At 41.8% G+C, this 26,223-nt stretch overlaps 1 protein-coding gene and 1 long non-coding RNA gene across 12 annotated transcripts in view; one reads left to right on the top strand and one right to left on the bottom strand.

Moving 5' to 3' along the window:
- The first annotated feature begins 353 nt into the window (after window positions 1-353).
- On the top strand, window positions 354-2,039 carry LOC127388096 (uncharacterized). The gene is made up of 3 exons (XR_007890306.1): window positions 354-442; window positions 1,584-1,660; window positions 1,932-2,039. It is a non-coding gene; the product is annotated as an uncharacterized LOC127388096 (long non-coding RNA).
- Window positions 2,030-26,223, bottom strand: part of DOCK3 (dedicator of cytokinesis 3) — a 180,485-nt gene continuing 156,291 nt past the window's right edge. For 4 of the 11 annotated variants that reach the window (XM_051627123.1, XM_051627125.1, XM_051627126.1 and 1 more), the window contains 15 exons: window positions 25,589-25,730; window positions 24,232-24,398; window positions 23,602-23,688; window positions 22,963-23,142; window positions 21,948-22,031; window positions 20,577-20,693; window positions 19,592-19,713; window positions 17,857-17,992; window positions 17,215-17,296; window positions 15,092-15,244; window positions 11,499-11,617; window positions 11,041-11,128; window positions 7,710-7,832; window positions 7,027-7,109; window positions 2,030-6,528 (listed from right to left, as the gene is read on the bottom strand). In XM_051627123.1, the coding sequence (XP_051483083.1) occupies window positions 6,022-6,528; window positions 7,027-7,109; window positions 7,710-7,832; window positions 11,041-11,128; window positions 11,499-11,617; window positions 15,092-15,244; window positions 17,215-17,296; window positions 17,857-17,992; window positions 19,592-19,713; window positions 20,577-20,693; window positions 21,948-22,031; window positions 22,963-23,142; window positions 23,602-23,688; window positions 24,232-24,398; window positions 25,589-25,730 (2,190 nt within the window). In that variant the 3' untranslated portion in view covers window positions 2,030-6,021. The remainder of the gene's footprint in view (window positions 6,529-7,026; window positions 7,110-7,709; window positions 7,833-11,040; window positions 11,129-11,498; window positions 11,618-15,091; window positions 15,245-17,214; window positions 17,297-17,856; window positions 17,993-19,591; window positions 19,714-20,576; window positions 20,694-21,947; window positions 22,032-22,962; window positions 23,143-23,601; window positions 23,689-24,231; window positions 24,399-25,588; window positions 25,731-26,223) is intronic. The other 7 variants (XM_051627130.1, XM_051627134.1, XM_051627124.1 and 4 more) reach the window with 6 other exon arrangements.

Genomic DNA, 26,223 nt, shown 5'->3' with positions numbered 1-26,223 from the left:
GTGAGGGGTGTTGGGTGTGGTAGCAGTGCTGCTCAGGGTGAACCCCCTTTGCAGGAGCAGCCTGTGCCCATCAGGGCAGTGCCTGTCCTCTGCTCATGGGTCTCCAGCAGATCCACTGTGACAGAAGGAGCTGGTGCAGGGTGGAATGTGTCTGTGGGGTGCAGGCAGCAACCTCTGCCTGGTGCCACACTGAGGGCTTCACCCTGCCCCTCTGGGGCCAGGGGGCTGCTGGCAGCAGCAGCACCTGACCCCCACTCCTGTCTGCAGGCCCAGACCACCACCATGTGCATTTCAGTGAGCGTCAGCAGCACTGTGGTCCTTGACTGCTTCTTCACCCCCAAGCTCCACATCATATTCTTCCAGCCCCAGAAGAACATGGCCAGCCAATGTGGGGGCACCGCTTGGTCCAGTGTGGTGGCTGCCTGCTCCAGCCTGCCCCACGGTGAGTGCGGGGAGCTGGGAATGGGCTGGCGGGGAGCTGGGGATGGGCTGGCGGTCAGCACCCACTTCCCTGCAGGGAGATGGGGGCACCATGTTCACGCCAGGGTACCGTCTCCCACTGCACTGGGATGCCATGGGGGGGGGGGGGGTGGGGCCTTCTGCTGGACCCCAATCTGCCCCTGAGTGCTGCTTTCCTGGCCAGGCTCAGACTTGCAGTATGTGTCCCATCCCCTGCCCCAGCCGTGGTGCCAGGCCCCTCTCCCTCTCACCAAGCTGGGGTCCACAACCCAACTCCCTCCTGCCAAGCTACCCAAGTCCTGCTTGGCTGGCACGGCTCCACGCTGCATCTCCTGCTCCCTCCACGCCGAGCCCTGAGCTGGCACATGCTGTCCTTACTCGTGTGTCCCACCTACCACCCATGCCCTGTTGCCAACCCTGCTTTCCTGGTGCAGGGCCTTTCACGTCCCACCCTGTGCCAAGCTCTGCCCCACGTCCCCCTCCCCTGGCCAGTGGAGCTCCCTCCTGCCCCGTGCCCTCTGCACTTTCACCTTTTTCTCCATTTTCAGCCCCAGGGAAAGCCAACAAGCGCTTCCCCCTACCCCCAGTTTCACCATTGCTTTAGTATTTATTTTTCCCCAACTAGCTCCATAGACTTTTTAGATTTATGTAGAAACAGGGTACAATAATTTTTACTTGAAAAATCAAAAACTTTTGAATTTCAAAAGGACTTATCTGAGAACAGCTCGGTAAAAGATAGTGTTGCTCCCTCCCTCAGTTATTCCCTCCCTTCCCTTGCTGTGCCCAGAGCTTCTCAGCTGCCCTCTGCTTCTCTGGTGCCCCAATGTCACTTCCCAAGCCCCTGATTGTCCCCTCCTCAGGACCTCTCCAGCGGCCCCAGAGACCCACGGACCCTGCCTTGCCCCAGGGGGTTGGGATTGACTCATCTTGCTCCTCCTCCCACTGTGGGGTTGGGGGTTTATCTGTCCAGGGAGCATCCCCTGTGCCACAGGAACCCCTCTGTCCCCTTGCTGCCAGGTCCTGGTGCTGCCTGACCCTCCCCCCCAACTCCCCCTTAAGCCAGGGTGTGCTGTGGCACAGCCCCCAGCCTCTCAGTATTCTGAACCTCTTTCCTTTTAACACAGGTGTCCCGGGACAAGCCAAGGGATCCCCTCACTGGGGCAGTGAGCACCCTCCTGTGCTTAGCTGCGGGCACTGCACGGTGAGTCCCCCGAAATGCAGGGTCATGTTCCAACAAGCCACGGCTGGAACCACTCTGGGGGAGTTGTGTCTCAGAACCATATAATGGGAGGGGTAGGGTTCTGGCCCCACCTGGGAGCCTGGCCCTGTGAGTGGGGGAATGTCGGTGTGGGTGATTGGTATTTAAATACTTAAAAAGTGAGAAATGAAATTACTGTCAAAATGTTATGCTATTGTAATAAAACAAGCGAAATAAACCATCACTTGTCAAACAGCAATCTTTTGCACGACAGGGGGAAGCAGTGGCCATTCCTGCATACCTCTGGAACATTTGGGGCAGCCTGAGGATAACCCTGTCTGGAGGACAACACTGAACATACAGCCATACCACTTTAATATCAGGTATTAATCTTTAATTCCACATCACAGCAGTTGAGTGAATGGATAAGGGAAAGAAACCCCAAACAAACGGTAGATATTTACATCTAAAATTCACGCCACTTATTTGTTGGTTCTGGAAACATGCTATCACAATATATACAATGAAGTACCTTTAGGACACTTGTACAAATTACTTTTTTCCTTTTAAATTTGATTTCCATTATAGATAAGATAGCTGTTTTAATTTTGTTTCAAACATGAATACACAAAAGAGAAGTGGTTAGAGGTTTTTGCCTTTTTTAAATAAGCACAGAATGCCAGAGGTTAAAAACACATTTACAGGGCAGAATACCAGTCAGACATCACAATCTATACATTTTTTGCTCAATTTCCTGTACAAATACACAGCATTCAAATGGGGATATTTACAGAGAAGCATGATCAGAGGAAAATTTAAATATCTCATAATTTGTTTCCCAAAGGCTCTTGTTCTCTCCAGCCTCCCCAGTTTTGGCTGATTCTCCCACAAAAGGGATATACAATATCCCTTACCCAAAAAAGGGTAAATAATCTAAAAGGCAAACAGAGGAAAAAATGGAAAAGAATCTTAGTCTTGCACACAGTAATAAAACCAACCCAACTACTGGGGGGGGGGAAGTAGGATTCAGATAAATTGTTTAATTGCTTTTCTTCTACTACTGTGGTTCCTTCTCAATTCTGTTTCTGAAGGGGCCAGCAGGTACAGTGATTATGGAGAGATTTGTAGCAGAATTCCACCAATTTTCCCAGGAATGCACATGCTATGTGGTTACTCAAAGAAAACCCAATGAAGGCAAGTACATTTTAAGTTTGGATTAAATATAGTATGACAAGGTCGTGTTCAAAACATCCTGTTGCTGTGGTTTATACAAGGATTCTTCAAATCCTGCTAGGCAAGTGCAACAACTGCTGTTGCTTCCACCCACTCCAGGACTGAGCTTGATGTTGAAGTTGTGTTATGCTACAAGACACCCCACCCTACAGAGAAGTATTAGTACCAAGAAGTATTAGTTCCGAGATTCATAAAACCTTAATCTTTAATAATAGTCCTTCTATCTTCTGCCCCCTTTCAGGCAAGCACTGGAAAGCAAGACAGAATATTTTAGATATCGGAACAGTAACAAATTTAACTCCAGAGAGACTTAAATTTGGTAAATTCAGCCATTTATTCTGTCCTTCTCCATGCAAACCTTCCATAAACTGGGTATTTTTATACATCATGTGATTAATCTTCAAACCCTTACAAATCCATTGTAATGTCAGACTCCCAAAATGGACTCACTTCTGTTGCACCAGGTCTCTATAATTGAGCAGGATGATACCTTTTGAGAGACTGAGCAGAGCTCCAGTGGGCAAGCTTTTCAGCTGACTAGGACTCAGTCCCATATTCTAGTTTTTGCAAAGTTTTATTTGCAAGACTTGCTGTTTTTTGGAATAAGAAAGCTCAGCAAGTCACTACACTTACTGCTTTTAATCTTCCTGCCAAAAAAATAAAAGGGGCATGGCAGATGGTATCAAATACTTATTTCTCTTAAAAACTTCACTTGGAGACTCTCGGTCAGATGGGAGAATAGCATATGTAAGAATGTCAGTCATTCCTAAACAACTGCCTTGACTTACCTTTATCAAAAACATAATCTTGATTTGAGTTTTCATACATGTGTTCTATACCAGAAGTCCATTTTGATTCATTAACATTCAGAACTGTCCTAGTATTGGAAAACTCACCTTCCTGCTAGAAATGAAACACCCACTATAGGCCAGGTTTTTTTAAGGTTGTTTTAACTGAAGGATATGATTACAAGTAGCCTGTGTTAATAACAAAATAGAGGAAGCAAGAGAGACTTTGTTCCAGCCAAACAGGCCATTTAAGAAACAAATCCATAACTTAGTATTTTTTTCATGGGCTAGAGCTTGAGAAGGAAAATAATAAAATCCTCTTAAATTCCCCTTCATACAACTGCTGAGTCCAGACTTTGTACAGACAGACCATCCTTAGGAGAGTTCAGAAGCAATGTACTCTGCCCAGCCACTGCATTTAGAGGTAGTGCTAAAGGTGACCTGTAAAAGATTTACAATATCCTTTTTTGCTTCTTTATGCTGCCTGTAGCATGAGAAACTGAGTGTTTAGGGCAAGAATTGAATATGAAAATTGAGTGCTACTCCTGCTCCTGACACTAATTTAGATGGTGGAGGTAAGTCAGTCTCTTAGTTGAATGTGCTTCAGATTTGTCAGTGGTGAGAGGGTGGTTTGTTACCATCCCCTGGAGTGTGCTTTGCAATCTGCAGGTGCAAAGGGCTACTGGGAAGGCTAAAATGTGTGTGGGCACGGTAAGGAACATTGCTTTTTTATTTAAAAACATTGAATATTTGATATGCTCTTGATTGAAAGTTTTTTGAAAAATACTGAAAATAGGAATAAAAGATCTCTTGCTGTTCTTTTCAAAGAACAGCTCTTGGCTCTGTTACCAAGTGTCATGTACTGAACTAAGCAAATACTGATTAAAAGGCTTGTTTTGTGTTCATAGATCTGTACCGTCTTCACCTCTGCATAGTTCTATTTGTTGGGGTTTGTTTGTTTGGGTTTTCTTTAAAACATTCTTGAGTCATTTCTGGAGCCCATCAATAAAAAAAAAAGGCAGTGAGGGGGAAGGCTGTATTGCTGCCTGAGGAGAAATCAACCTTCCAGAAGAGAGAAGAAGCTCTTAAAGCTTCTTTATACATTCTAAAGAAGCAAAAGAGGAAACAGACATTTCTTCTTTACAGGTTGCCTTTAAGATCCCTGACTCTAGGGTGTACACTGTATACTGAGCATTTCTTGTATCTTAGTGCTTTCTGTCTACTGTGAGAGATGGAGATTCTTTCTGCACACCAGCTGCAATGAGATTTTGGGAGGGACTGAGGACAGTGTGGTAACAGGGAATGAATCTCAGCTCCTGAGTGATGGAAGTTGGTGAGAATTATGTTCAGCCCTGAGGCAAGGATTGTTGGATATGATGTGTTTAAGCCACCTTTTCTTTACTGGCTGGGTCGTCAACCAGCTGTAGCATGAAAAACTCAATTTGGTTGTTTGCTTTTTTTTTTTTTTTTTAAACTGGAATAGAAATGCTGGTGTCAACAGCCTGCCCAAAGTTGGGCATGAGAAAGGCCTACAATTAGGTTGCAGCTCCAATGGCTACTAACCTCCTCTCATCCTGTAGCACAGATGAATAGCATATGATTACAATGAGAAAGTAGGTTGGTTTAGCCAGTGAAAGCAAAATTTAAGAAAACAAACAGTACATAAAAAACAAAGGAGGCAGAGTTTGTTGGAAATTATATCTTGGAAATCAGTGCATCAGCACTGGTTGGATTGCCTCAGCACCTATGAACCAATGCAGGGAGATCACTGCACAGATATGTACAATCCTGCTCTCAAAAGAGCCAATATCTTCTTAGAATTGCCATCCTTCCACTGCCTGCAGCTCATGCACCTTCCAGCCTGACAGTTCACAGAATCCCTGATTTCAGCAATGAGCTTTCACTTCTGTACAGCAAAGAAAATGTCCCTAGTGCAACTGCGTCTACTCATGTGCGTCTCAGAACTGGGAGGAAAGCAGTTTCAAAATCAGCTTGCCACGTTCTCCCCTTTTTCCCCCCTCTGCTTAAAATTGTATTTTTCAGCTTCTGCAAGTCTCTGTGGCTTGTGTGCCCTCTGATGTGTTAAGACACTGCAGAAGGAATGAACTGTCCACTGCGCAGAAAGTTAAAAAACATAATGGGAAGGTGTAAAAAGAAATTAAAAAGGAAAGCAGCAACCTCCCATGCTGGCCCAGTTGCTGTTGTGGGCTCCAGACATAAACTTGCGGCAGTAGAAAATTGGTTTGCTGTTCTCCGAGTCCTTCTCTCTCTCTCTCTCTCTCTGTCTCTCTCTCCTTTGTAGTCAGACCTGGAGTGATACAGGCTGCTTACCAGGAGCTGTCCCTATGGCTCACTGATGCCATGCTCCCATGCTACCCTGGCCTGCTCTTCCTTTCCACCACTCACAGGTTGGGACACTTTACGATGCAATGGGCGGTGTTTGTCATCATCTTCAATTATCATCCCCTCCTCGTTCTCCATGTTTGGCAGCCGGGAGTGGTAAGGTTTGGGGGGTAGAGCAGGAGGGTCCATGGTGTCCTGAGGAATGACTCCAGAGGGAGCAGAGTGGCTTCGGCATGGCTGGGATTTGAGCGACTCTAGGACATCAGGCTCAGAGAGACTGTACCTGACAGGGAGGTAGGGTGTCTCTAGATCTTCATCCGTGTTCCAGGCCTGGCTGGGGACAGAATCCATGGTGTCTGTGCGAGGAGGTGGTTCAGAAGAATGTCCAAAATTACTCTCACTCAAGGAAGAGACACCACTGCTGGCACTGCCGGATAAAGTGGAATTACTTCCATCTAGACCAGACTGTGGACTGGTGGGTGATGCAGGGATAGGATGAAGAGGGGACTGTTTGGAGGAAAACAAAACCAGGTTAAAATTTACAAAAGAGGCAACATTGCGTCTTGTGTGTTGGTCCCACATTCCAGCTTTGTGCAGTGTTGTTAACAGTGGTGAAGTTCCATTAAGTTCAAAATATCAGCAATCATAGGTTTATAGGTGCACTCCTCTGGCTTGTATGGAAGTACCTCTGGTGGGCAGACAAGTGCACCTAATACCACCAGGGCTGTTAAAAAACAGGAGCTGAGGTGATAATCAGGGTGCCTGAAATCACAGCATGTGATGCAAAGAAGGAAAGTGGAAGGGCCTACAACACGTCTTAAGTTATTCCTATAGAAGTCAACTATGGAGCAGGTTATGAGCTTTCAGTGGATTTTCTTGTGTGATTTACTAGCATGTTAAAAATAGTGTATCTGTATTCAAAAGCTACTTGGTGGGAGTGGGTTCATCCAGGAGCCTAGGATTTTCCTTATACATCCCTCTCTGCTCTCCTGCCACTTTTTTTACCTTGCGCAATGTTCGTGCAGGCAGTGCCGGAGGAGCATCACTGAGCTGGTGATGGAAGGCATCAAAGTGCAGTGAGTAGTGTCCTGGAATGAGACAAGGATCAGAAACAGACTGGTGCTGCCTCACTGCAGCAAAAGAGCTGGGATTTTAGACTCTGTCATGGCAGGTAACAGCTCCAACTGCCGATAGCTCCACTCCAACCTAGGGCGTCCTTTCTGATCGATACTGTGGAACACATCTGTCACATCACAAAATGCTAACAAGAAGTTAAGTGCAATTATAGATTTCCACCCACCCCTGTTATCAAGGATCTCATGGCAAGGCAACAGGCTCATAAACAATGAACATTTGTAGTTTCATTAATAGCTTTGTAACCTTAAGTTACTGCTGAAGATGAACACTGGCAAGAAGCCCAGCCATGCTTCAACACTCACATTTAATTTGAGTCCCAAAATATATGTGAGTCCATATTAGTATAAGGACTCTAAACATTTTGAAGATTTTAGAAAAAATAAATTAAATTGAAGACTTTGTCTGGTGCTAACCTAGAAGACCAGGAAAGACTTTTGGGGTTTTGTTTCTGATTGCTTTTATGGAGGGGAAAGGTCATTTTTCAGGTGATCTAGACTTATCTGTGCATGACTGCAGGTATTATGCAGCAGGCCTGCTGGGCATTTCCTTACCATGGGGCAGGCTTCGGGGAGGTACTGGTGGGGCCAAGATGCTCCCAGCGTGGGCAGACAGGAATGGCAGGGCCTCTCTGGTTCCGCTGTCTAGGCTCCAGCTACTGGGCGCTGCTGGCACAGCTGAAGGATTGAAACAGATTTATCTTGGGTAACATAACAGGGAGCTTGTGGGGCCAGAAGGACTGGCTCTCCAGTCTGCTCGCTAGCAGTAGAGACAGATTCTAGGGACATGGTGAGTCGTAGGACTGAAGGCGCACAGAGACAGTGTGTTAAGTTTGCAGGTTGGCTTTGTTAAGGAAGTGAAAGTTAGGTGGTTGTAGCATTAAGTCTGCCCATCTTCCCTCCACGGCCCCCTCATTTCCAGCAAAGCTGAAGAGCAGTAGATCTCTGTTAGGGAGTTGTTTTGTTGGGTTCTGTTGGTTTTGGTGGGGTTTTTTTTGGTTTTGTTTTGGTGTTTTTTAGTTTTGTTGGGTTTTTTTTTTTTGCAAACCAGTACATAAAAATGAAATCTTTCTGATGGAATGGCAGCTAGATGGCAGCTGAGTTGCTCTGCTTGGTGGTAAATGGTGCCAGAGCAGAAGGGAACGTGGCAGAACCCTCATGGAACACAGGGAGGCCTGTTGCTGCACTGGCTAAGAGAAGACTGAATAAAGCACGGCGGAAATTACACCTCTTATCTGTTAAAGAGGAAATCTCAACTCTAAACCCCAAGTTTACTAAGCTAGAGTAGATAAAAATTGTAATGAAAAAATACTTATGGACAGTTCAAACTGCTTGTATTTTAGTCACCTGAAAAAGTCTTTGTTGATCAGAAAGGCTAGAGTAGGCTATGATCTTTGTGACTGTTTTTTATAGAAATAGAAGCTGCTTCTTTTTAACATGAACATTTTTCAAGATCTTGAGAATTCAAGAGCCTACCAAAGAAAACAGATAAAAATAGCTTTTTCCATCTTCAGTTCAGAAAATGGAAGCCTGGAGAAATAAACATGGAGTTTGACATCTAAAGAGGATTTCTTTTTAATTAAAATGCCTGCAGCCATTTTGGTGCATTTCTTTTCTGAAATTATTTTGAAAGGTTTCTTTGTGTTATTTTTTCTTATTAGTTCATGCGGTAGGTTGAACACAGGCTCCCCAAGATCTAAAATTCTCTTAAGTAAGAGAGATTACAAAGTGACAGCTTTGTAAGATGGAACAAAACCCATAAAAATACAAAAGCAAATGTTTTTAGAGACACCCTCAAACTGAGAAGAGATAGGAAAAGTCTTGACAGAGAACAAGTTCAAACCAAGGAGTACATCTCAACACAGGTAATCTGGCTTCAGATGTATTTCCTGAGCATGCTGTGCACAGAGCAGTGCTCTCATCTGCATAACTGCAACTGGTGTCAAAAGGCTACAACAGAGGGACAAGATGCACATTGGTCTCTCCTGCAATATACCAGCATCAAGTGAAAAGGACACAATAGAACCGCATTTGCTTGGCCTGTAAAATGACTTGTTAAACACACAGTTTTGCTTTTTTTAAACACTTGAGATGCAGTAGAAGGATGTGAAGAGAACATGGTACCCCAGTGCATAATCCATTTATACTTTCTCTGTGTTCCCTCATTCAAGACTTTCTGAGTATTTAAGAGTGCTGGAAATCATCCAGAGGTCAGGTGATTTTTAAGAGTGGCTGCTGCCTGCTAAACTCAGTGTTTTATCTAAAACACTTTGGGGATGAGCCTACCCAGGGAGCTCTTTGTGCTCTGTCCTAGTTCATCTCTCTCCGCAGAAGAGTGTTCAGTGTCTTGGTGGCCAAGTTTAATTAGCAAGGAAGTTGCATTAGAGCCATTCTGCTCTGGGCAACTGACATCTGCCTGCACTGTCGATGAGAATTACTGAGCAGAGCTCCTGATTTGGCAAGAAATGGGGATGGGTAACTTCATAGGGCATGGCTGTTAACAGAAACTAAGGCAGATGGCATCCTGACTTACAAAGAATGATGTGGGCTGCAAAAAACACCTGGCACTGCATTTATGCTGCTAACCAGGCTGAAGAGCTGGGATTCCTGTCACACTATCCCCTAAGGTAAATTACTGAACATCATCTGTGTCTTTCAGGGTTCCTGTGGGCCTCTGGCTTCTTCTCTAATCCTCTTCTCTTCGTGCTTTAGACTACACTCCTGCTGAATATTGCCCACAAATACAAATTAAAGTATTTGTCCTAGACAAGTAATAAATATTTAACTACCTTCCTTTTCCAGATCTTTCTCCTGTACTTTATAAAGATCTCACCTCCTCTGTCATGTGTTCAGTTCAACCTTGCAGGGCTAAGGTGGAGCTCTTAATCCCTCACCCCATTGTCTCAGCTCTCTGTTGTCATCACCTGTTACTGTCATCACATCATCATTCTGCCATTTATTCAGAACTGTTCATTGGCTTTTGGTTTCCATCTGGACTGCTCTGTAAGGCTGTCACAGTGTTGGAGCAGTGGATTCTGATTTATTAGAAATTAGAAAATAAAATTTTGATTATTTTTTTTCCAAAAAGATAACATTTAGTTCAGGCACAGCTCCTGAAGCAAAAATACTGATAAAAGTCTAATGGAGTGTGTTATGTAGGTTAGACTAGAGAGCTGCAATGGTCTTTCCTGGCCTTAAAAAAATCTTGGAAGATACCATTTTTCCTAGCCATACCCATGACTGTTGCTTACTTAGGCAGCCTCTGGCTCAGATTTTTGACTCATGAATTTTGCCCACTTCTGCTTTTTCAGCATGCTGCCTCTCAGATCATTTTTTGAGCCCATCGCTTTGTCCATGGCACCCCTTCCACAAGCTCCTCCTTTTCTGTTACACCAGACAAACAAACTCCCTTCATGTTTTCTTCTGCAGGGGCCTGTTTTTTTCAAACCAGTGAGTTAAAAAAAGCATACATTACTAATGCTAAACTTAAATAAATAGTGTTTACAACAAATGTTAAAGTTTTGAACAATAAATGCATATTTTTTAAAAAAAGTATTTAAAAATACCATCCAAAACCCATGCCCTCTTCTTTCATGTGCTGCTTTGCAAGTTTTGCTTGATAAAGGCTGCAGGATTTGCTTCAAGAACAAAATGCTCAACTCAGAAAGCTTTCTGAAATAAAGAGGTTTGTGCAGCTCCACCCTTCTGTGAATGATCTGAAATGACTATAGGTTGGCAGAAGGCCCAGTTAATTAAACTGTTAATTAAACAAATGTGAGAGAGTGCACTCTGCCAGGAAATGCAGAAGCCCATTTGTTACTTGCTGTAGCATGACCAGAGTAATAATATTTTAGAAAGCATGCATGCTAACTAGGAAAAAGAGTACCTTTCTCAGCCACAGACAGGTTGGGATCACTGCAAGGTTTGCATGGTCCAATCATTTGCTGGATGAAGGCGCGTTGGAAATTTGGAGGCTAAGGGAGAAGAAAAGTTAGCACAGGAAAGTAAAAAAAAAATAAAAAAAAATTTAAAGAGCAGCTGGTACAAAACCCTGGGGCCTTCTGATTGCTTCAAGCAAAGAAAGTTGTTTAAAGAATTGATGGGAACATTAGCCTGGGTCTACATTAGCAAGTACTTGTGGATCTCTAGAGTGTAACAGTGCTGACCACCAAAGCAGGTGGCTCTTGGGGTCAGTGGATAGGAGAAGTTGTGTGTTGCCTCTGAAAACAATCCTAAGTTGTTGTGCTTTCCAAAAATAAGAAGGAAAGCTTTAAAGTGGTCAAAACTAGTAAAACTGAAGCTACAGTTTCAGGTGATGGAAATGACATAACTTAGGTGTGTTACCTGTCCGTTTTCCATGATAGCTGCAGGATACATGGCACTGCTGGGTCGGTCCCGATGGGCTGGCAGCAACATCATCATCTCCCGAGAGTGGCGGTACTTATCTGGTAGAGAGGGAGAGCCTGTAAACAAGTGAGAGTGATCACGTACACGTGACAAACACCAGCCATGTCTCTGCATGCCCAGTCATGTAGGCCTCCTCTGCCATTTGTTCAGACAGATGCTCTTATAGGACTCAAGAAAACATGGTGCCGAGCCCACAAAGCAGCTGTTGGTGGGGTGCATAGCACGAGAGTGACATAAAAACTGGCTTGTTATAGACAATTAAGGACATACCATGTAAGATGTGTGCATCCCCAGCTGTATGTTGCAAAGTTGTATGTTGAAACAAACAAAAAGAGGAAATCTGTGTGGATTTGGCTGTGGTGTACAGTGCCTAATGCTCCACTGCCCCATGAAGTATTGTAGAGTTATGGAAATTCGGTAACATGCATTTTAGGACTGTATCAGGAAGAAAGGGATACATCATTCAGTTAAAGCAGGAAGCTACTTCGTTCCTCAGTTCTGGTAGAGATAGTTTGACATGTTGCCATTGAGTTGGCAATACCTTGGTTAGCTTCTGCTTTGTTAAAGTAAAAAAACTCCAGTAATAAACAGAATTTTCTGTAAATGTGGGTGGCACTTTGCTTATAATGTCACTGGGTAATATATGATGAGTACTGAGTGTGTTGGAATCCTGAGGCATTTTATGACACCAGGACATTTACCAATACTTAGAGTTACATATCAGGAATATTCTTGACTGTTAACTATTACTTATCTGTGTAGTTGTCATGATATTTAATGTAAAAAGCTTCCTGGTGCATGGAGTTATTTGGAACTCAATGTCCTTCAAGATGAGAGCCATCTAACAGTGTGCCTTATGAAATGCAACAGCTGATAGTGGATTTGCCAGAAGAATGATTCCCATCAGTGACTTCCTAAAGTCTAGTATTACTGATACATGCATCCCTTGGGATGCACGATACTAGGCAGGAATGTTCTGAAGCTGCTAGAGTGAGCTTTAATTTGCACTGATTATTTCACTGCGTCACAAACACGCACTTAACAGATGGCAGCACACAGCGCATCACAGAGCCATGCTGGCTGGTGGGGAATACATGCCCCCTCTTGCAAACTTTCCACAACCACACACATTACCTGGACAGCACTCCCAACGTGTCAGCAAAGGCATTGGTGCTGGTTAATGCAGCTTTTACCCCAGCAAAAGCAAACATGCAGTTTTTGGGACTGATATTCAGCACACAATGGAAGGAACAATGTGTCCAGCAGAATGCAGGGTAAGGTCCTACAATTGCAACAATTCCATCAGGGGTGGCAGATCCCAGATTAATCTCCACCCCCACCCTGACATGAACAGCCGCAGAAGGTCTGCATTCTAGTTCCGAACTCATTTTCTCCCCAGACATAAAACAGAAACATAATTAGACAACATTGTTTGCTCTTATTTAAAACATCAGCTTGGAAGACAGTGTTAACACTTTATGCTGAGTCTCTTTTACTCACACATCACAGGTAGTCCTGTTTCTGCATGACAGATGTGAGGATGCTGAACTTTTAGCTGTGCCCAGAACTACATCACAGCACAACCTACACTCCAAACTTTTCTTTTTATTCATCTTGTGTCATCCTTGTTATTTTACATCCAAGATGCAAACCACCTCCGTGTGCCATCAGTTTACGTGGAGCTAGAGTTTCCACAGACCTTGCACTGCATGACCTGAAAAATCCCATGTGCTAAATATGGTGGCAGAGTTTAGTTTACAAAATAGCTCTGCTGCTTAGTACCCTAAATTTGCAAAGAACTATAGCTATAAAGATTGTAACAGATTATGCCAAGTATCCAGTCTGCAAAAAAAAATTTACTAATGGTACCCCTGAATTGCAGTCCAGAAGAGGAGTGGCTATAACTGCTTTTATTAGCAGTCAGGCCTGTTTCTTTGGACAGATAGAGAGCACAATCACCATGGCTTCTTTCAGGCACTGGCAAAATTTAAAAAACAAAAAAAAAGTTATTAAAAGCTTCCAGAGCAGCCACTGGCCATGTAAAATGCTGCAGCATGTACCAGGCCTTACTGCTTGTAGCTTGGTACACTTGATGTGTTCATCTGTTAATGAGAAAGGAAAACCTACGCTGAAGCCAGAGGTAGTTTTTAATGATGAAAATATTAATCCACTTGTGTCGAGTATTAGTTTTAGGGAATGAAACTGAAAAGTAATGTAGCTAAATTCCGTATCAATTAATCTTTTCTCCTGATTCATCATTTGTATAACTGTTACGAAAACGGTTTGCTCCTGCACCAAATCGTAACTTTTTTGCTCTTTTAAGAAGCAAGATTTTAATGTAAGCATAAGGGTTCTTGCAAAGTGCTGAGTAAGACACTAGGACTCCTTTTCTACACCTAAAAGGGGAGCTGAGCAGTAGGGATGCGTTAAGAGGTGACTCATCAAGTGGGAGTTACTTTTAGAATGCACCAGGAGTCCCAAAGATATTTTAAATGACATTACTGAAAAAACCCTAACCCACTCCTAGCTGTTTCCAGGTCTTTTGTGTTACAATTACTGCCTAACAAACACTGGCTTATCTGGTATTTTAACTTAAGGAAGGGTAGACCAGGGCTTCATGAGTTACCTCAGATGAAGCCAAAAAAACCTGAATTTCTTACTGATCCTCCATGCAACAACACTGTTGCTTTCTTGAGAGGGAAGAAGCTACATAAGGTGAAAGCCAGGTGAAAACTGAAAGATACATATTTGTTAATCTAAAAAACAGAGTAACTAGCAAGATCTTTATTGTTAGCAACAGAATTAGAAAATTCTTACTGTATTCTGATTACAAGTTTATTTAAAACTTTTACTCTAACTTCTGTATATTAAAACTACTGTGAGGTTTGCTGCTTTAATCTGCTGCTCAGTGATACAATCAAATCAAGTCTTGATGACTAACCTTTAAACAAAATGTTGGATTAATGGCTTTATTTATTTTCTTTGGACGAGCCAAATAATTAGCTTGTGTTGCTGTTTTAAGCATTAATGAAAGGGTAATTTTTTTGAAGTGGACAATTAGAAATACGATTTAAATTCTTGCTGGATTTTTAACACGAATGGCCATGTTTTCCTTTGGTCACTAGGGGAACTAATTATATTATAATTATACCCATCTCCTCAGAACAGTGCTAGTAGCTGAGCTCCAAAAGGACTCTGCAGTTAAACAGAGAAGGTGGTAAAAGTATCTGGACAATGCAATAGTGGTTTTTCACCTTCACATTAATATTTGAAATAAATGAGAGAAGTGTTTAAACATCTGACAGAAACCTAGAAATCCAAGGTAACCGTGCTCAGGTTAAAGCCACAGGTGACAAAGATGCCAAGTTGATAAATTTAGGTGGCCTGTACCAAATAAACTGTTGGCCTTCATATACTTCCCATCTGAAAAGTGGTTAACTGGCAGCATCATGACTACTGTAGCTTTGTTGGCAGTCTCAGCAGAAAGGCCAAGGATTGGATGGGTCATGGTGACTGAACTATCCTCTCACCTCTAGAGGTGGTCCCTCCAGGACAGAGATGAGGCACATTGGTGGGGGCAGCGTGGGGAAACTTGCATGGCTGCCGCCCATGCTGTATCTGTTCTGTGGATAAATAGAGGGCTTCAGCCTCCAGAGTTGTCAATCCAGCACCTTTCACCAGCACTAAATTAAAAAGAATATAAATAAATACAAAAAAAAAAAAAAAGGAAAAAAAAAATAGAAAAAGGATAGAGGTGCATTGACAGAGCTGCATTTGTAATGTTTGTGAAGTACCTTGCTCCAGCCAGTGACACTGGTCTCTTATTTTCACAAGCATCAAATTCACCCAGTCAAAAAAAAAAGACAAACCAAAACAAAAGGAAAAACCACCACGGAGAAAAACAAAGCTGTATTACCACAGTGGAACTTAAGTGTAAGGGCTTTTTCTCATTACAAACAACTCCATTCCAAACAGTAGTGTTGTACTAACCAGGATAGTGAGTTGCACAGTGTGAAACAGAGAGCATCTGGGACTTCACTGAAGTGAAATCCCTTGTTCAGAGGGTCATGTCTGAATGCTGTGCTCTCCCAACTTAAAAGGGAACAAAAGTAGCAGAGAAGAAATGTTGTATCATAGGCTATCAAAACATGTTAGTAAGAGTAAATAATAAAATAGATACACGTATATTTTGAAATGTTTTTCAAAATAATTACTTCTCTTGCTTCCTCATTTGTTGTCATTTACACTGTCTAGTTCTCATCTCTGGGAGGTGCTGTTGGCTCATCCACCAGCACCATACCCTCTGTAGCATTCATCACTTTGGTTTCTAAGCAACAGCAAAGAATACAGTAGAGGGAAGTTGGTGATGCTGTGAAATCACGAAGCTGAGAAAGACTGGCACAGCCTGTCACTGTGAGCACAGGACTTTTAAAGGGGAAAACAGCCTGAAACACTGAGCACCAAAACGCCTCAGATCCTTCAAAAGATTCAGACCTGACATGCCAGCTGAGGCACATCCATTTAAGGACATCTTCCTGACATGACAGCCCCAGTTCCATCTTCCCTTTCCCGTTATGCCAGTTTCATCTGGCCACTTTATTATTTGCTTTCCAGCCCTAAGCAATTAGCAAAGGTATTTGTCTTTATTTGAAGCTGTCTACTTCTCACCTTCCTACTCCATCTGATCCTTCAATTAAATCACTTTGAGGCATCTGTATCATAACAACAGCCAGTCAATTAACATTTTTACTGCAAGATTGAGCAAAAAAGCCCCAAGCTGGCCTGAGAGAAAGGGCCCTCTCTGTATTCTCTGTCCATAGAGAGACATACAGTTCCCCTGTATGGGAAAAAAGAGTTGTTTTTAGTTATCAGCCTCTATCTGACTACATCCTGGATGCCTTCTTCTTCAGACAGCTGTGAAAAGAGGTGTAGAAATTTGTGAACCTGCAATTGAGAATCCAAAATGAGAGGGGAAAAAAAAAAAAGGAATTTTAATAGAAGTTACCAAAGTCAGAAGATGGCACAGAGTGGTTTTGCTTCAGCTCTGAGGCTTGGGAAGAAAATTATCAACAATATCAACACCACCTACTATATAACAGCAAAGGCAATATGAGCACCCCTAGAGTTTGATTTTATGTTTTTCCTTTCTTTAAGAATTTCCCAGCAGGGAAGCCCTTATTTAACTCCAGTGCTTAGAATTTTTCTTGTAACATTCACCATACACATAAATTTCTGCTAAACTGCCTCAAGTTCTTTTTTTTGTGCCATAATTTTATTAAACGTTTAAAATTATTTTTTTGCCTTTGGCTTCATGATCTGTCTCTTTTAAGTACTGTACCGAAGACCATTCTTGTTTTCCTCTGGACTGCCTGCCACAATTTTGAGGCAGAACAATGGAAATGCAGCTGCGTGAAACCAGCATGTATTTAGAGATACATTCCAAATACTGCTGAAAAAAGTATTAAATCCATTGCTGAAGAATGAAAAACAATTTTAAAGAAATCATCTTTGCAGAGGCATTTACAGCTCCAAAAGAGCAACACTGGTGTATTTCAGTGTAGGTGGTCTTTCACCAGCAAGTCAACAGGGTTGCCAGGTTTAGGGTATGCCTGCAGGTCCACTTAACCCTTCATTTGGGTCCATCCATTCTTACCTCGAGCACTGGAAGGGGCAGAGTTAATCATCTGGGACGGTGCCGAGTGAGTAGAGCTCAGGCTTGAGGTGGAAGGGCTTGCCTGGGGGGAGGATAAAACAGAGACATTGGTGACTGAGCCTTGGTACCTGAAGGTACAGAACACAAGCTGCAGGAGGCAGAGAAATCATCAGGAGAGATCTGAGCGGATCAATGGATTAGGTATTTACCTGTCTGTGTCACCTAGTGCAGCCTCTGTCTAGGAAACAGCTTCAGCTCAGGCCACTACAGATCTGCCCTCAGGACTGTGGGACTCATTTTACCCTCCCAGAAAGGAGAGCAACACTACCTGCCTGTGTTGAACAGGTCATACAAATAACATGCCAACCAAAATAGCACTTTCTGAAAGCAACAGTATGATCCTGGACTGCAGCAGCAACTTTCATTGTACAAATACAGAAGATTTCTTCCCAAACTAAACCTGGCTGAATTACTCTGTCATCCTTCTTGAACAATGTTAGCTTCTACCTATTCAGTTCTTTGAGAAGAATATTCCAGGACAGATGCCAGCATGTGAACAGGTGAAGTGTACCCCTAAGCACAACCCTCCAGAGCACATTCAGCGCTGCCTGCCAGATGCTGCGGGCGGTGCTGGAACTGTACCTGCATGTGGTACATGTCCTCAGCAGTCTCCCCCACAGAACTGTCTGTCAGGATAACCAGGTTTCCTGTTTCACTGGAGGTGTGGGACGACAGAGAGGATGATGAGTGTCGGACTGAACCAAGCAAGTTCAGTGGGCTGCAATAAAACCAGAGACAGAACAAGGGCATCATTATTGTTTTGAACCTGTGTTTTAATTTGTGAAGGCTGATTTTTTTTTCCAAGCTACTAAGTACCCACAGTTACCTGCTGCTTTAGGTCACCTCTTTATGTCACATTTGAAAAATCAGGCTGAATAAGCCTAAAAAAATCTATAAATGTGAGTAAATAGGAAAAACGTGACAATAAGGCCACATGTCAGACAACACAGAATGTAGGATATAGAATTTCAGAGTCTAAAGCCAGGTTAACATCATGTTATGACACAGAGTGTGTATTTTTTTTGTTTATAACGGAACATTCTGATACCACTCTCATTTTTAATGCTGAAGTATGAGTGGGAGCAGCTTAAAAAAAACATCCCAAAGGACATGGACAAGCACAAGGCACACTGGTCAAAACAAGAGTTTTTCTCATTGCATCTGTTGGGCCTCAGCATTACAGCTGAAGGCACCTTTGTAGCTGACAGTAAATTAATGAAGCCCAGCTGGTATGCAGGCTGCACCCTGATCTCACTCTTGAAATTAATGTTTTCTTTGTCACTCTGAATCACATGCACAAATACATACTTTGTACACTACAGACTCCCTACTTTGCCCTAAGAACTAAGAAAAGGCTTTACAAAGTGAGAATTTTTGAGGAAAATTATTTTATCATCCAGCACCAATTGTTGACTGCCAAGCCCTTAAAGTAGTTAAAAGAGTTACTCAGTTTTCATAGTAAAAAGTATTTCACCATCCTGGATTCATGTACTCAAGACCAAGCCTCCAGAGTTTTTATGCCAGGCTTTAAAACCAGCTGAGCTATGTGGACCCACCAAGAGAAATAAACATGGAGGAACAATTAAAATTTTGTAACATCAGTGACATTCCTGTCAACTGTTCTTCATACTGGTATGGATATATACATTTTCAAATAAGAAATTTTGGCTGGATACAAACATATTTTTGCCCTGAAAATCCCAATTTTTATCCTCATTATCTTAGTTTTTACAGATGGACATACAGTTTGAGTAAGTGTCCACATTTCTGGATATTGCTGTGAAGGCTGAGACATTTTCTGGTATTCTTATCTGTCCTGGTAGTCAAACTGTGACATGATCAAAACACTGTGGCAACCTTTCTTACATTTGGGTTCTGATTTGATCAGAATTACAACAAACAACAATGTGAACATTTTCTAATCATTAAAAACAGCAACATACTGAGTTGGGTTCTAAAACAAGCCATAGAATTTTCCTTTTATGGTAGCTAAGGACCCATCTATTTGTTGGTTTTGTAACAATAGAAGTTGGAACCTCCAGAGTCATACTGAATCTGGAGATCTGAGTGGGAGATGTGGTTTTCTTCCTCTCCAGTAAGTGAAGTGATGGAGATTTCTGCAAATTGGATTTCTCAACTTGTTTATTCAAATTCTCAATCAAACTTTAATAATTAGCACTTAATGAAGAGGAAAGGCACTTCTGCCAAAACTCATGCTGCTCCTCCTGCAGTACTGTTAACCATGTCTTAGATCTTTGAATCTTAAGGCAACAGTGTGCAGAGATCCTAGATATTGTGGTGGACAAAAGCAGGGTACCTGTGTCGATGCACCAGCTTGATGCTCTCAGGGCTCATCGGTCCGTGCGACACCAGGACGTTGCTGCGCGGTGTGCTAGAGCCAGAACAGGCTGGACTCAGTTTATCCAAACCAGGCAACTCCTGCAAAGGAAACATCCTTTAGCTAAGTTGGTCGTGGAAAATTACAGGTTTTCTTGTTGGGAAAATCCTGATCTGTTTCTATGTTCTATACAGTCATCCTCAGTTATCCTGCATTTCCACAGGATTGAGAACTTCTATGCTTTACAACCCTATTCGCTGTTCTATTTCCAGTAAGACTTTCTAGCTGCTATTTCAGGAAATTGGGAGGAAAGCAGAGGCATATTTTGGCCCAAGTTACAGCCACATACACTTTCTAAAAAAGAAATGTGGACTCAAAAATACAGATCTTGTCCAAACTCTCAAGAAAGGCAGCAAACTCAAACTGGCAACTGCAGCCTGTACGGATCTCATCTGCTTTGAAAGAGAAAGGTTGTATTTTAAAATCATGGTACTGTTACTTCTGGCTGTCCTTGCATAGTGTCAGTTCCTAAGAATGGAGGAAAAAGCCTTCGAGTTAGAAGCTGCCTCAGAAAATACATATTCCAGTTGGAAAGTGAAGTGCTAACACACATTTGAAATAATTCTTCTACGTTATAAAAATATATCCTTTAGTTTGGTTGTGATAATGTTCAAGATAGTGTCTAGTTATCCATAGAGATAGTGTAAGACAGTAACTGAAAATTAAGCTTTACAATTGTTTTGTGATACAACAAAGAACATACAATTACAAATTCTAGTTTAAATTAAAGGCTAAGTTAACAGACTTACTAGGACTTCCTTCTTGCACAAAAATCAGTAATTCTTTAGACAATTTGGTAATCTAGTAGGTTCAAACAATACTGTCTCTGCCCAGTTCTTTTGTGAACCTCAGTGCAACTGATAGAACTTTAGTCATAATTCTGAATGATTCACAGTGAGCTTACATGGTACAGACTGGATCGCATCATCTGGAACTGGTCTATCAGTTTCTTATGCAGTGGACGCATTTCTGGGTGAACAAATTTCTCGTGGACTGCCAGACCCACCCCTAAGACATGTACCTGTTAAAAAAACCCCATAACATCACAAAACCAAATTAATGATGTCCAAGAGACACAACAGATGCCTGTCCTGCAGTTGAGTCAGTGTGCAAGAAAGTACTGTAAAATATCGCTGCTCATTTACATGACTGGTGCTAATTAAGCAAGCCCAAGAGACCTGGCAAGTTCATATTACTTCAACAAGTACTTAAAGTGTGAGACAAGTACATGTATGTCATGTTGGTTTACTTTAGTTATGAGATAACTGTAAAAAACTACCAGATTGAATCTCTCTCCAGAGGGAACAGCATCGTGTCCTCACACAGACAATTCAATGTGACAGAGAAAATTCCTTCCACCCAGTGTCAGAGAAGGGTCAAAGTTGCCAACAGAGATTTCCAAAAGGAGTTTCTGATAATGGAGCTGAACAGTGGCAGGGTGGCACACACAGCCACTCTTCCTGTTGCTCATCAGTTATTTTTAAAGGTCACTTTTTCAAAGGTCAAATATATAATATAAGCGATTGAGATTATATAAATTCTCAGATGAAAGAAAACAGTAACGATAGCAGGCTTAAGATGTATATAATTCCCTACATGATCCAAACTCTGCACAAACAATAACTAATTAATCTTCAAACATTCTCTTGAGGATTGGAGGGGGAGATAAGCTTTATCTTTATTTTACAGATGGGAAATCTGAAATGCAGTTAAGTGATTGAAGAAACAGGCCTAGTAGTCTTGTTCAGACTTGGACACACTGTTTAATGGGCTGTATCTTGCCAAACTCAGTTAAGAGGGATGTGATTTTCTGATTTCACTCCCATCAAAGCATTTATCTAGCTTTATCTGCCAAGATGTTTCATGGAGACACTAATAAAAAATAAAACTGCAGATAACAGAAACAGGCATTAAGTTTTCCCATGTAGCTCTGCCAGTTTAATCTCAAGCCTGACCTGGACTGTCCTGACTCTGATTATCTTTGAAATTTACTGGGAAGACATAATTCAAAATGCCAAAAGTTAATGACAGGCTTGAAACTTGGCAAGATGTATATTTGATAATATATGGAGATAACAAAATTAATGCACTTCTAGATAAGCTTCACCTCACATCCCATAAGGCAAATGGCTTGTTCATAAACTCCTTGGTTATTTGTCCTGTCTTGTTTAAATGTCTTTTTGATCTCCTGTAGAAAAACTCTTTCCTTCTGAATCAGTCAGCTGGATCTGATATGTTATCCACACACTGTTCTTTTGCATCTGAAAAGCAGTACCTGTTCCTGCATGAGTTCCTTGAGCTGTGTGATCTTCTCTGCATCTCCCGGGTGCTTTGTGATATAATCTTTATCAAAAAAGGCCTGTAGGGAGGGAAAAAAAAAGCCTTCTGGTTACTCAAAGATACTTCACTGTAACTTGGTGTCAAAGGATGAGAGGAAAAGATCCAAAAAAAGAGGAACAGCTCAATATTACTGCTTTTAGCACCCTGGGATCCAGGTAAAGCTGCAGTGTAGTTCTGGCAACCTCGATGAGTCTGTTGAATCACAAGTCTGACCAAGTTTCCCCATGTGATAGTGAGGAGCAACAGCACTAAGCCTTGTATCATCCAGTTATTTGAATTTTATTTCGTTTCCTTCACATAACTGCCTAAAGTTAAAGGAAGTAAGAGAGCAAAGTGGTAACTAATGTAAAACATGAAGAGTGTTCTCTTCAGGTGAGGCTTTGTAGGGGAGATGTGTCCCACACTCCACAACTGCTCCTGACATTTCCCAGTATTTAATCCTAGACTTACCTTTTTCCATGTGGAGTTTAAGTATCAGCTTGCCAAAGATTATGCCAGATAACATACTGCATATAAGATCATTTTAGGGTTACAGTGGGTCTTAAATTAGGCTAGCAAAGATAATGAGCAGCATGAATTAGCAGCTTTTCCTGATTACAGTCTCAATTATGAGGAATCCCACTGCCTCTATTGCAAAATGGATTTATAACATAAGCAGTGTATACAAAAAAACGTGCTTCACTCTGTACCTGCCAAGTCAGGATTTTGAGGTAAGCCAAGTTTCACTCTTGAGAACCCCCTCTGTCAACTCTACCTACTGCAATCCCACCTTTGGATCCTTCTGTTGTGTGTCTGTGCAAGCACTGATGCAGAATAACCAAATAGGGGTTTTAACCTCATATTTAGACAATATGCATGAACATTTCTTAATTCATACTTTCTTTGAAACAGCAATTGAAATGAATTTGAAAAACAGATGCTACTAAATTCAGCAGCAGAGCCTTGCTTACCTCCTGGTATCGTGCAATTCCCCCATTAACAGCTGCATCAATCACTCCATTCAGGCACATGCTGAGCAGATTAATGTTACCATGCATTTGTTTATGCTGGTACTGGCTTATCAGTGTTCTCAGCTCCTGGTTTTTGTTCTCAACCACTTGAATGGCATTTTCCAAAGGACTGACTTCAACCTCAAAGGCAATAAAATGGACTTTAGTTCCATGGACACCTCACTGAGACTTATTATCTTCATTGTAATGAAAAGAAACTCTAGGACTGTTCAGTGATTCCTCTTAGTTTGTACAGCTTTGTAGAAAATTAGCTACATTAACAAACTTTACTGTTGGCAGTGCTATATTTCAGGTCACTGATGTGTGGTAACTTCTGTATAATGAAGACATGAAAACAATGCAATTGTTCCATATTTTTGGTACTGTCTCCATTATATTGTCATGTTTCTTCACATAATTCCCTCAGTTACATTCAGCAATTATTTAGATTAAGTGGTGGAAAAAGGATATAGTTAAACACTGATAAACTTCATAAATTTAAATTGTATGATTTCAGCCAAAGGAGTTTTTAAGTTGTCTATCCCATGTCCTTAGTAACTTATGATTTCAAATCCCAGTTACAGGAACTATGAATGTTACCAGTTCTCTTCTCTCCACTTCAAACCAGCGAGAGATCCCAGGCAGACTGTGGGTCAAGGTCAGAGTGGTACGTTCAATCCACAGGCTCTGCAAAGAGTGATGGGAGGATGTGAGGGACACAGTGTATCTGTCACATCAGCTGTGCTTTTACTACAGGTGCTAAGGGGGTAGAGTTCAGAAAAGAATATATTAACCTCCTGAGCATTAACTTACTCTGCAGAATGCCATGCTGAAAGTCACTTGAACAACAAACCCAAGGTTCAGTATGCTCTAAAGCAACATTTCTATGAATTTTTAAAGGCTGACCAGCAATTCTGTTCCAGTGGGAACCAAGGTGACACTGTGGATCTATGACAATAAGGAAAAAAACCCACCCAAACAAGAAAACCTATCCTTGCTTCAGAGTGCATTTCTTCTGCCACTAAAGTAACTCACCTTTCAACTGAAGAATGCTTTAACCAGGTCAGGTGTGTAACCACCAAACTCAACAGCTACTTGCTATTTGAGTTACTACAGTATCTTTGTCCAGCAAATCAGGTTTACTTGAAAGGCTGTATCAGCATAAAATTATAAGACAGTATTCGCCTTGAAGAGATTAACACTTAAGCATTGCTTTTTCATTATTTCTACCTTAAATTCATTCTCCTTGTCCTTTGGGCCTTTGTGGAACGGTCTGTCGTAGCGGAATTTCCGGATGTTGTTGACTCGGTAAAAACTCTTTATGCGATCAGGGACACGGTCCATCTGCAGCACGTCTATATTGTCTGGGATGGGAGTCACTGCATAGATCTGTAGATCTATACATTATGTAGTCAAAGAAAGCCACAGGATATCAAGCAGGAAAGCTGCCTGTGCTGTGGAAAGGCACAGGAAAAGGCACATACTCTTTTGCAAGTGAAAACAACAGAACACTAGTCTGGAACTACTAGGAGAGTCTACAGAGTTACAGTAACTATCTATACAGTATAGATTAACCCAAGGGGAAGATACCTGAAGAGGCCGTTTGTAGTAAGACATCTAAAATACCTACAGCAGGCAAAATACAGTTCCTGTTAGTTTTCATTAGAGGTAGTGTCTCATTTGTGCAGGCACTTTAGTAGATCTCTGTGTATTTAGGTACCTAAATATTTAATAATTTCCCTTTGATAAATACAACCGTAGGTATTTCAGCTTTGTCTACAAAATTACTATTGGTCTAGTTTCATCAATCTGCACACCAGTTTAACCTCAGTGTTACAGACAAGATCTCTACATGCATAAAAAACCAACCAAAACACGCATACAAACAAGCCCCTGTCTATGGAAGTATCGGTGTGATACAGCAAAGAGCGAAAACGTGTTATGAAAGACAAGTAGTTAAAACCATCTTGTGCAATATCCTTGCTGCTGTCACATAAGCCAAACAGTGCTGTTCTCATGACTAAAATCTTTTAAAGTCTCTGCACACCGACTAAATCTCATGTGGTTCAGTCCTTAAATGTATATGGCGTTGTATTGGTTGCATCAAAGCACAGCAGAGCTTACCAGTGGGAAGAATGAGATTCAAAGCCCTAAGTACAAAAGACTTCAGCAGTTTAAAAGAAAGGGAGACTGCAAAAAATTAAAAAATATGTGAGAAACAAACACAACAGAAAATAACTCTTTGTAATTAGTGTCTGTTCCCAACAAAATATTCTCCAAGAGGAGGAATCAGAAACACTTGTAATGACACAAAGTGCGTAATGGCAGTGCTGTTGGTAAAGGTTTAAACACAATGGAACCAAGCACAGCTCTTTCCTTTACACTCTGAATATGACCTGTATTACTCCCTGAATAAAAAGTGACTGTTCCCTCCAACAACACATGGCACAATGAACCTCTTGTCCTCTAAGGTAGGTGTGTGGTTTTGCCCCTATCCAGCTCCACTGAGGTATCCAAGTTCGTGACCTTTTCAGTACCTTATACCACAGTTACTCTAATCATAGTTTGCCCTTTCACTGAAGGATACACTGGGCATCACACTGCAATATAGAGTCATCTGGATGGTTTGGATGCTGCATTGCAATGGCTTGTGGGAACTCGCTTAGCATTCTCTGCTGGAAGGCTTCCAGCCTCTCGTAGTCGTGGCCCCGACACACATATTCTTTGTTCTGCAACAGCAACAAGCATAAATCAGTATCCTTAATAGTAAAGTACATTTTATCAGCTTTTATCTCATTTTGAAATTTACTGATTCAAAACCAAAGATAAAATGCCAATGTCAGTTTGCTAATGTGAGAGCAAAATGGGCATTTAACACAACTGATACATTTTAGTCCTTCCATCTTTACCATGTATTTCAGCAAGAAGTGATGAGTAAACAGGCTGTTTGACGTGGCATTCAGTCCTGTTGACTTTTCTTACTTGCTTTTTGGACAACTGAAAAGGGATATTTTTTTAATTGGACTATACTGAAACAGATCAACCAAAATTTAAAGTCACCATCTCAACTGTCCTACACTGGGAAAGCTGCTGTCAAATACAATTGACACCAGATGGATAAAAGTCCTGAGGATTTCACAGAACAGAGGGAGATGGATGTTTATAAAAGTCTCAGTTATCCTTAGAGAGGTCTTAATAAACTATTCACAAAAATCTGATTAA

The sequence above is a fragment of the Apus apus genome, chromosome 9 (assembly GCF_020740795.1).
Source record: "Apus apus isolate bApuApu2 chromosome 9, bApuApu2.pri.cur, whole genome shotgun sequence".
Classification (NCBI taxonomy): domain Eukaryota; kingdom Metazoa; phylum Chordata; class Aves; order Apodiformes; family Apodidae; genus Apus; species Apus apus.
The sequence above is the reverse complement of the archived record's forward strand: the minus strand, read 5'-3'. Positions and strand labels throughout refer to the sequence as shown.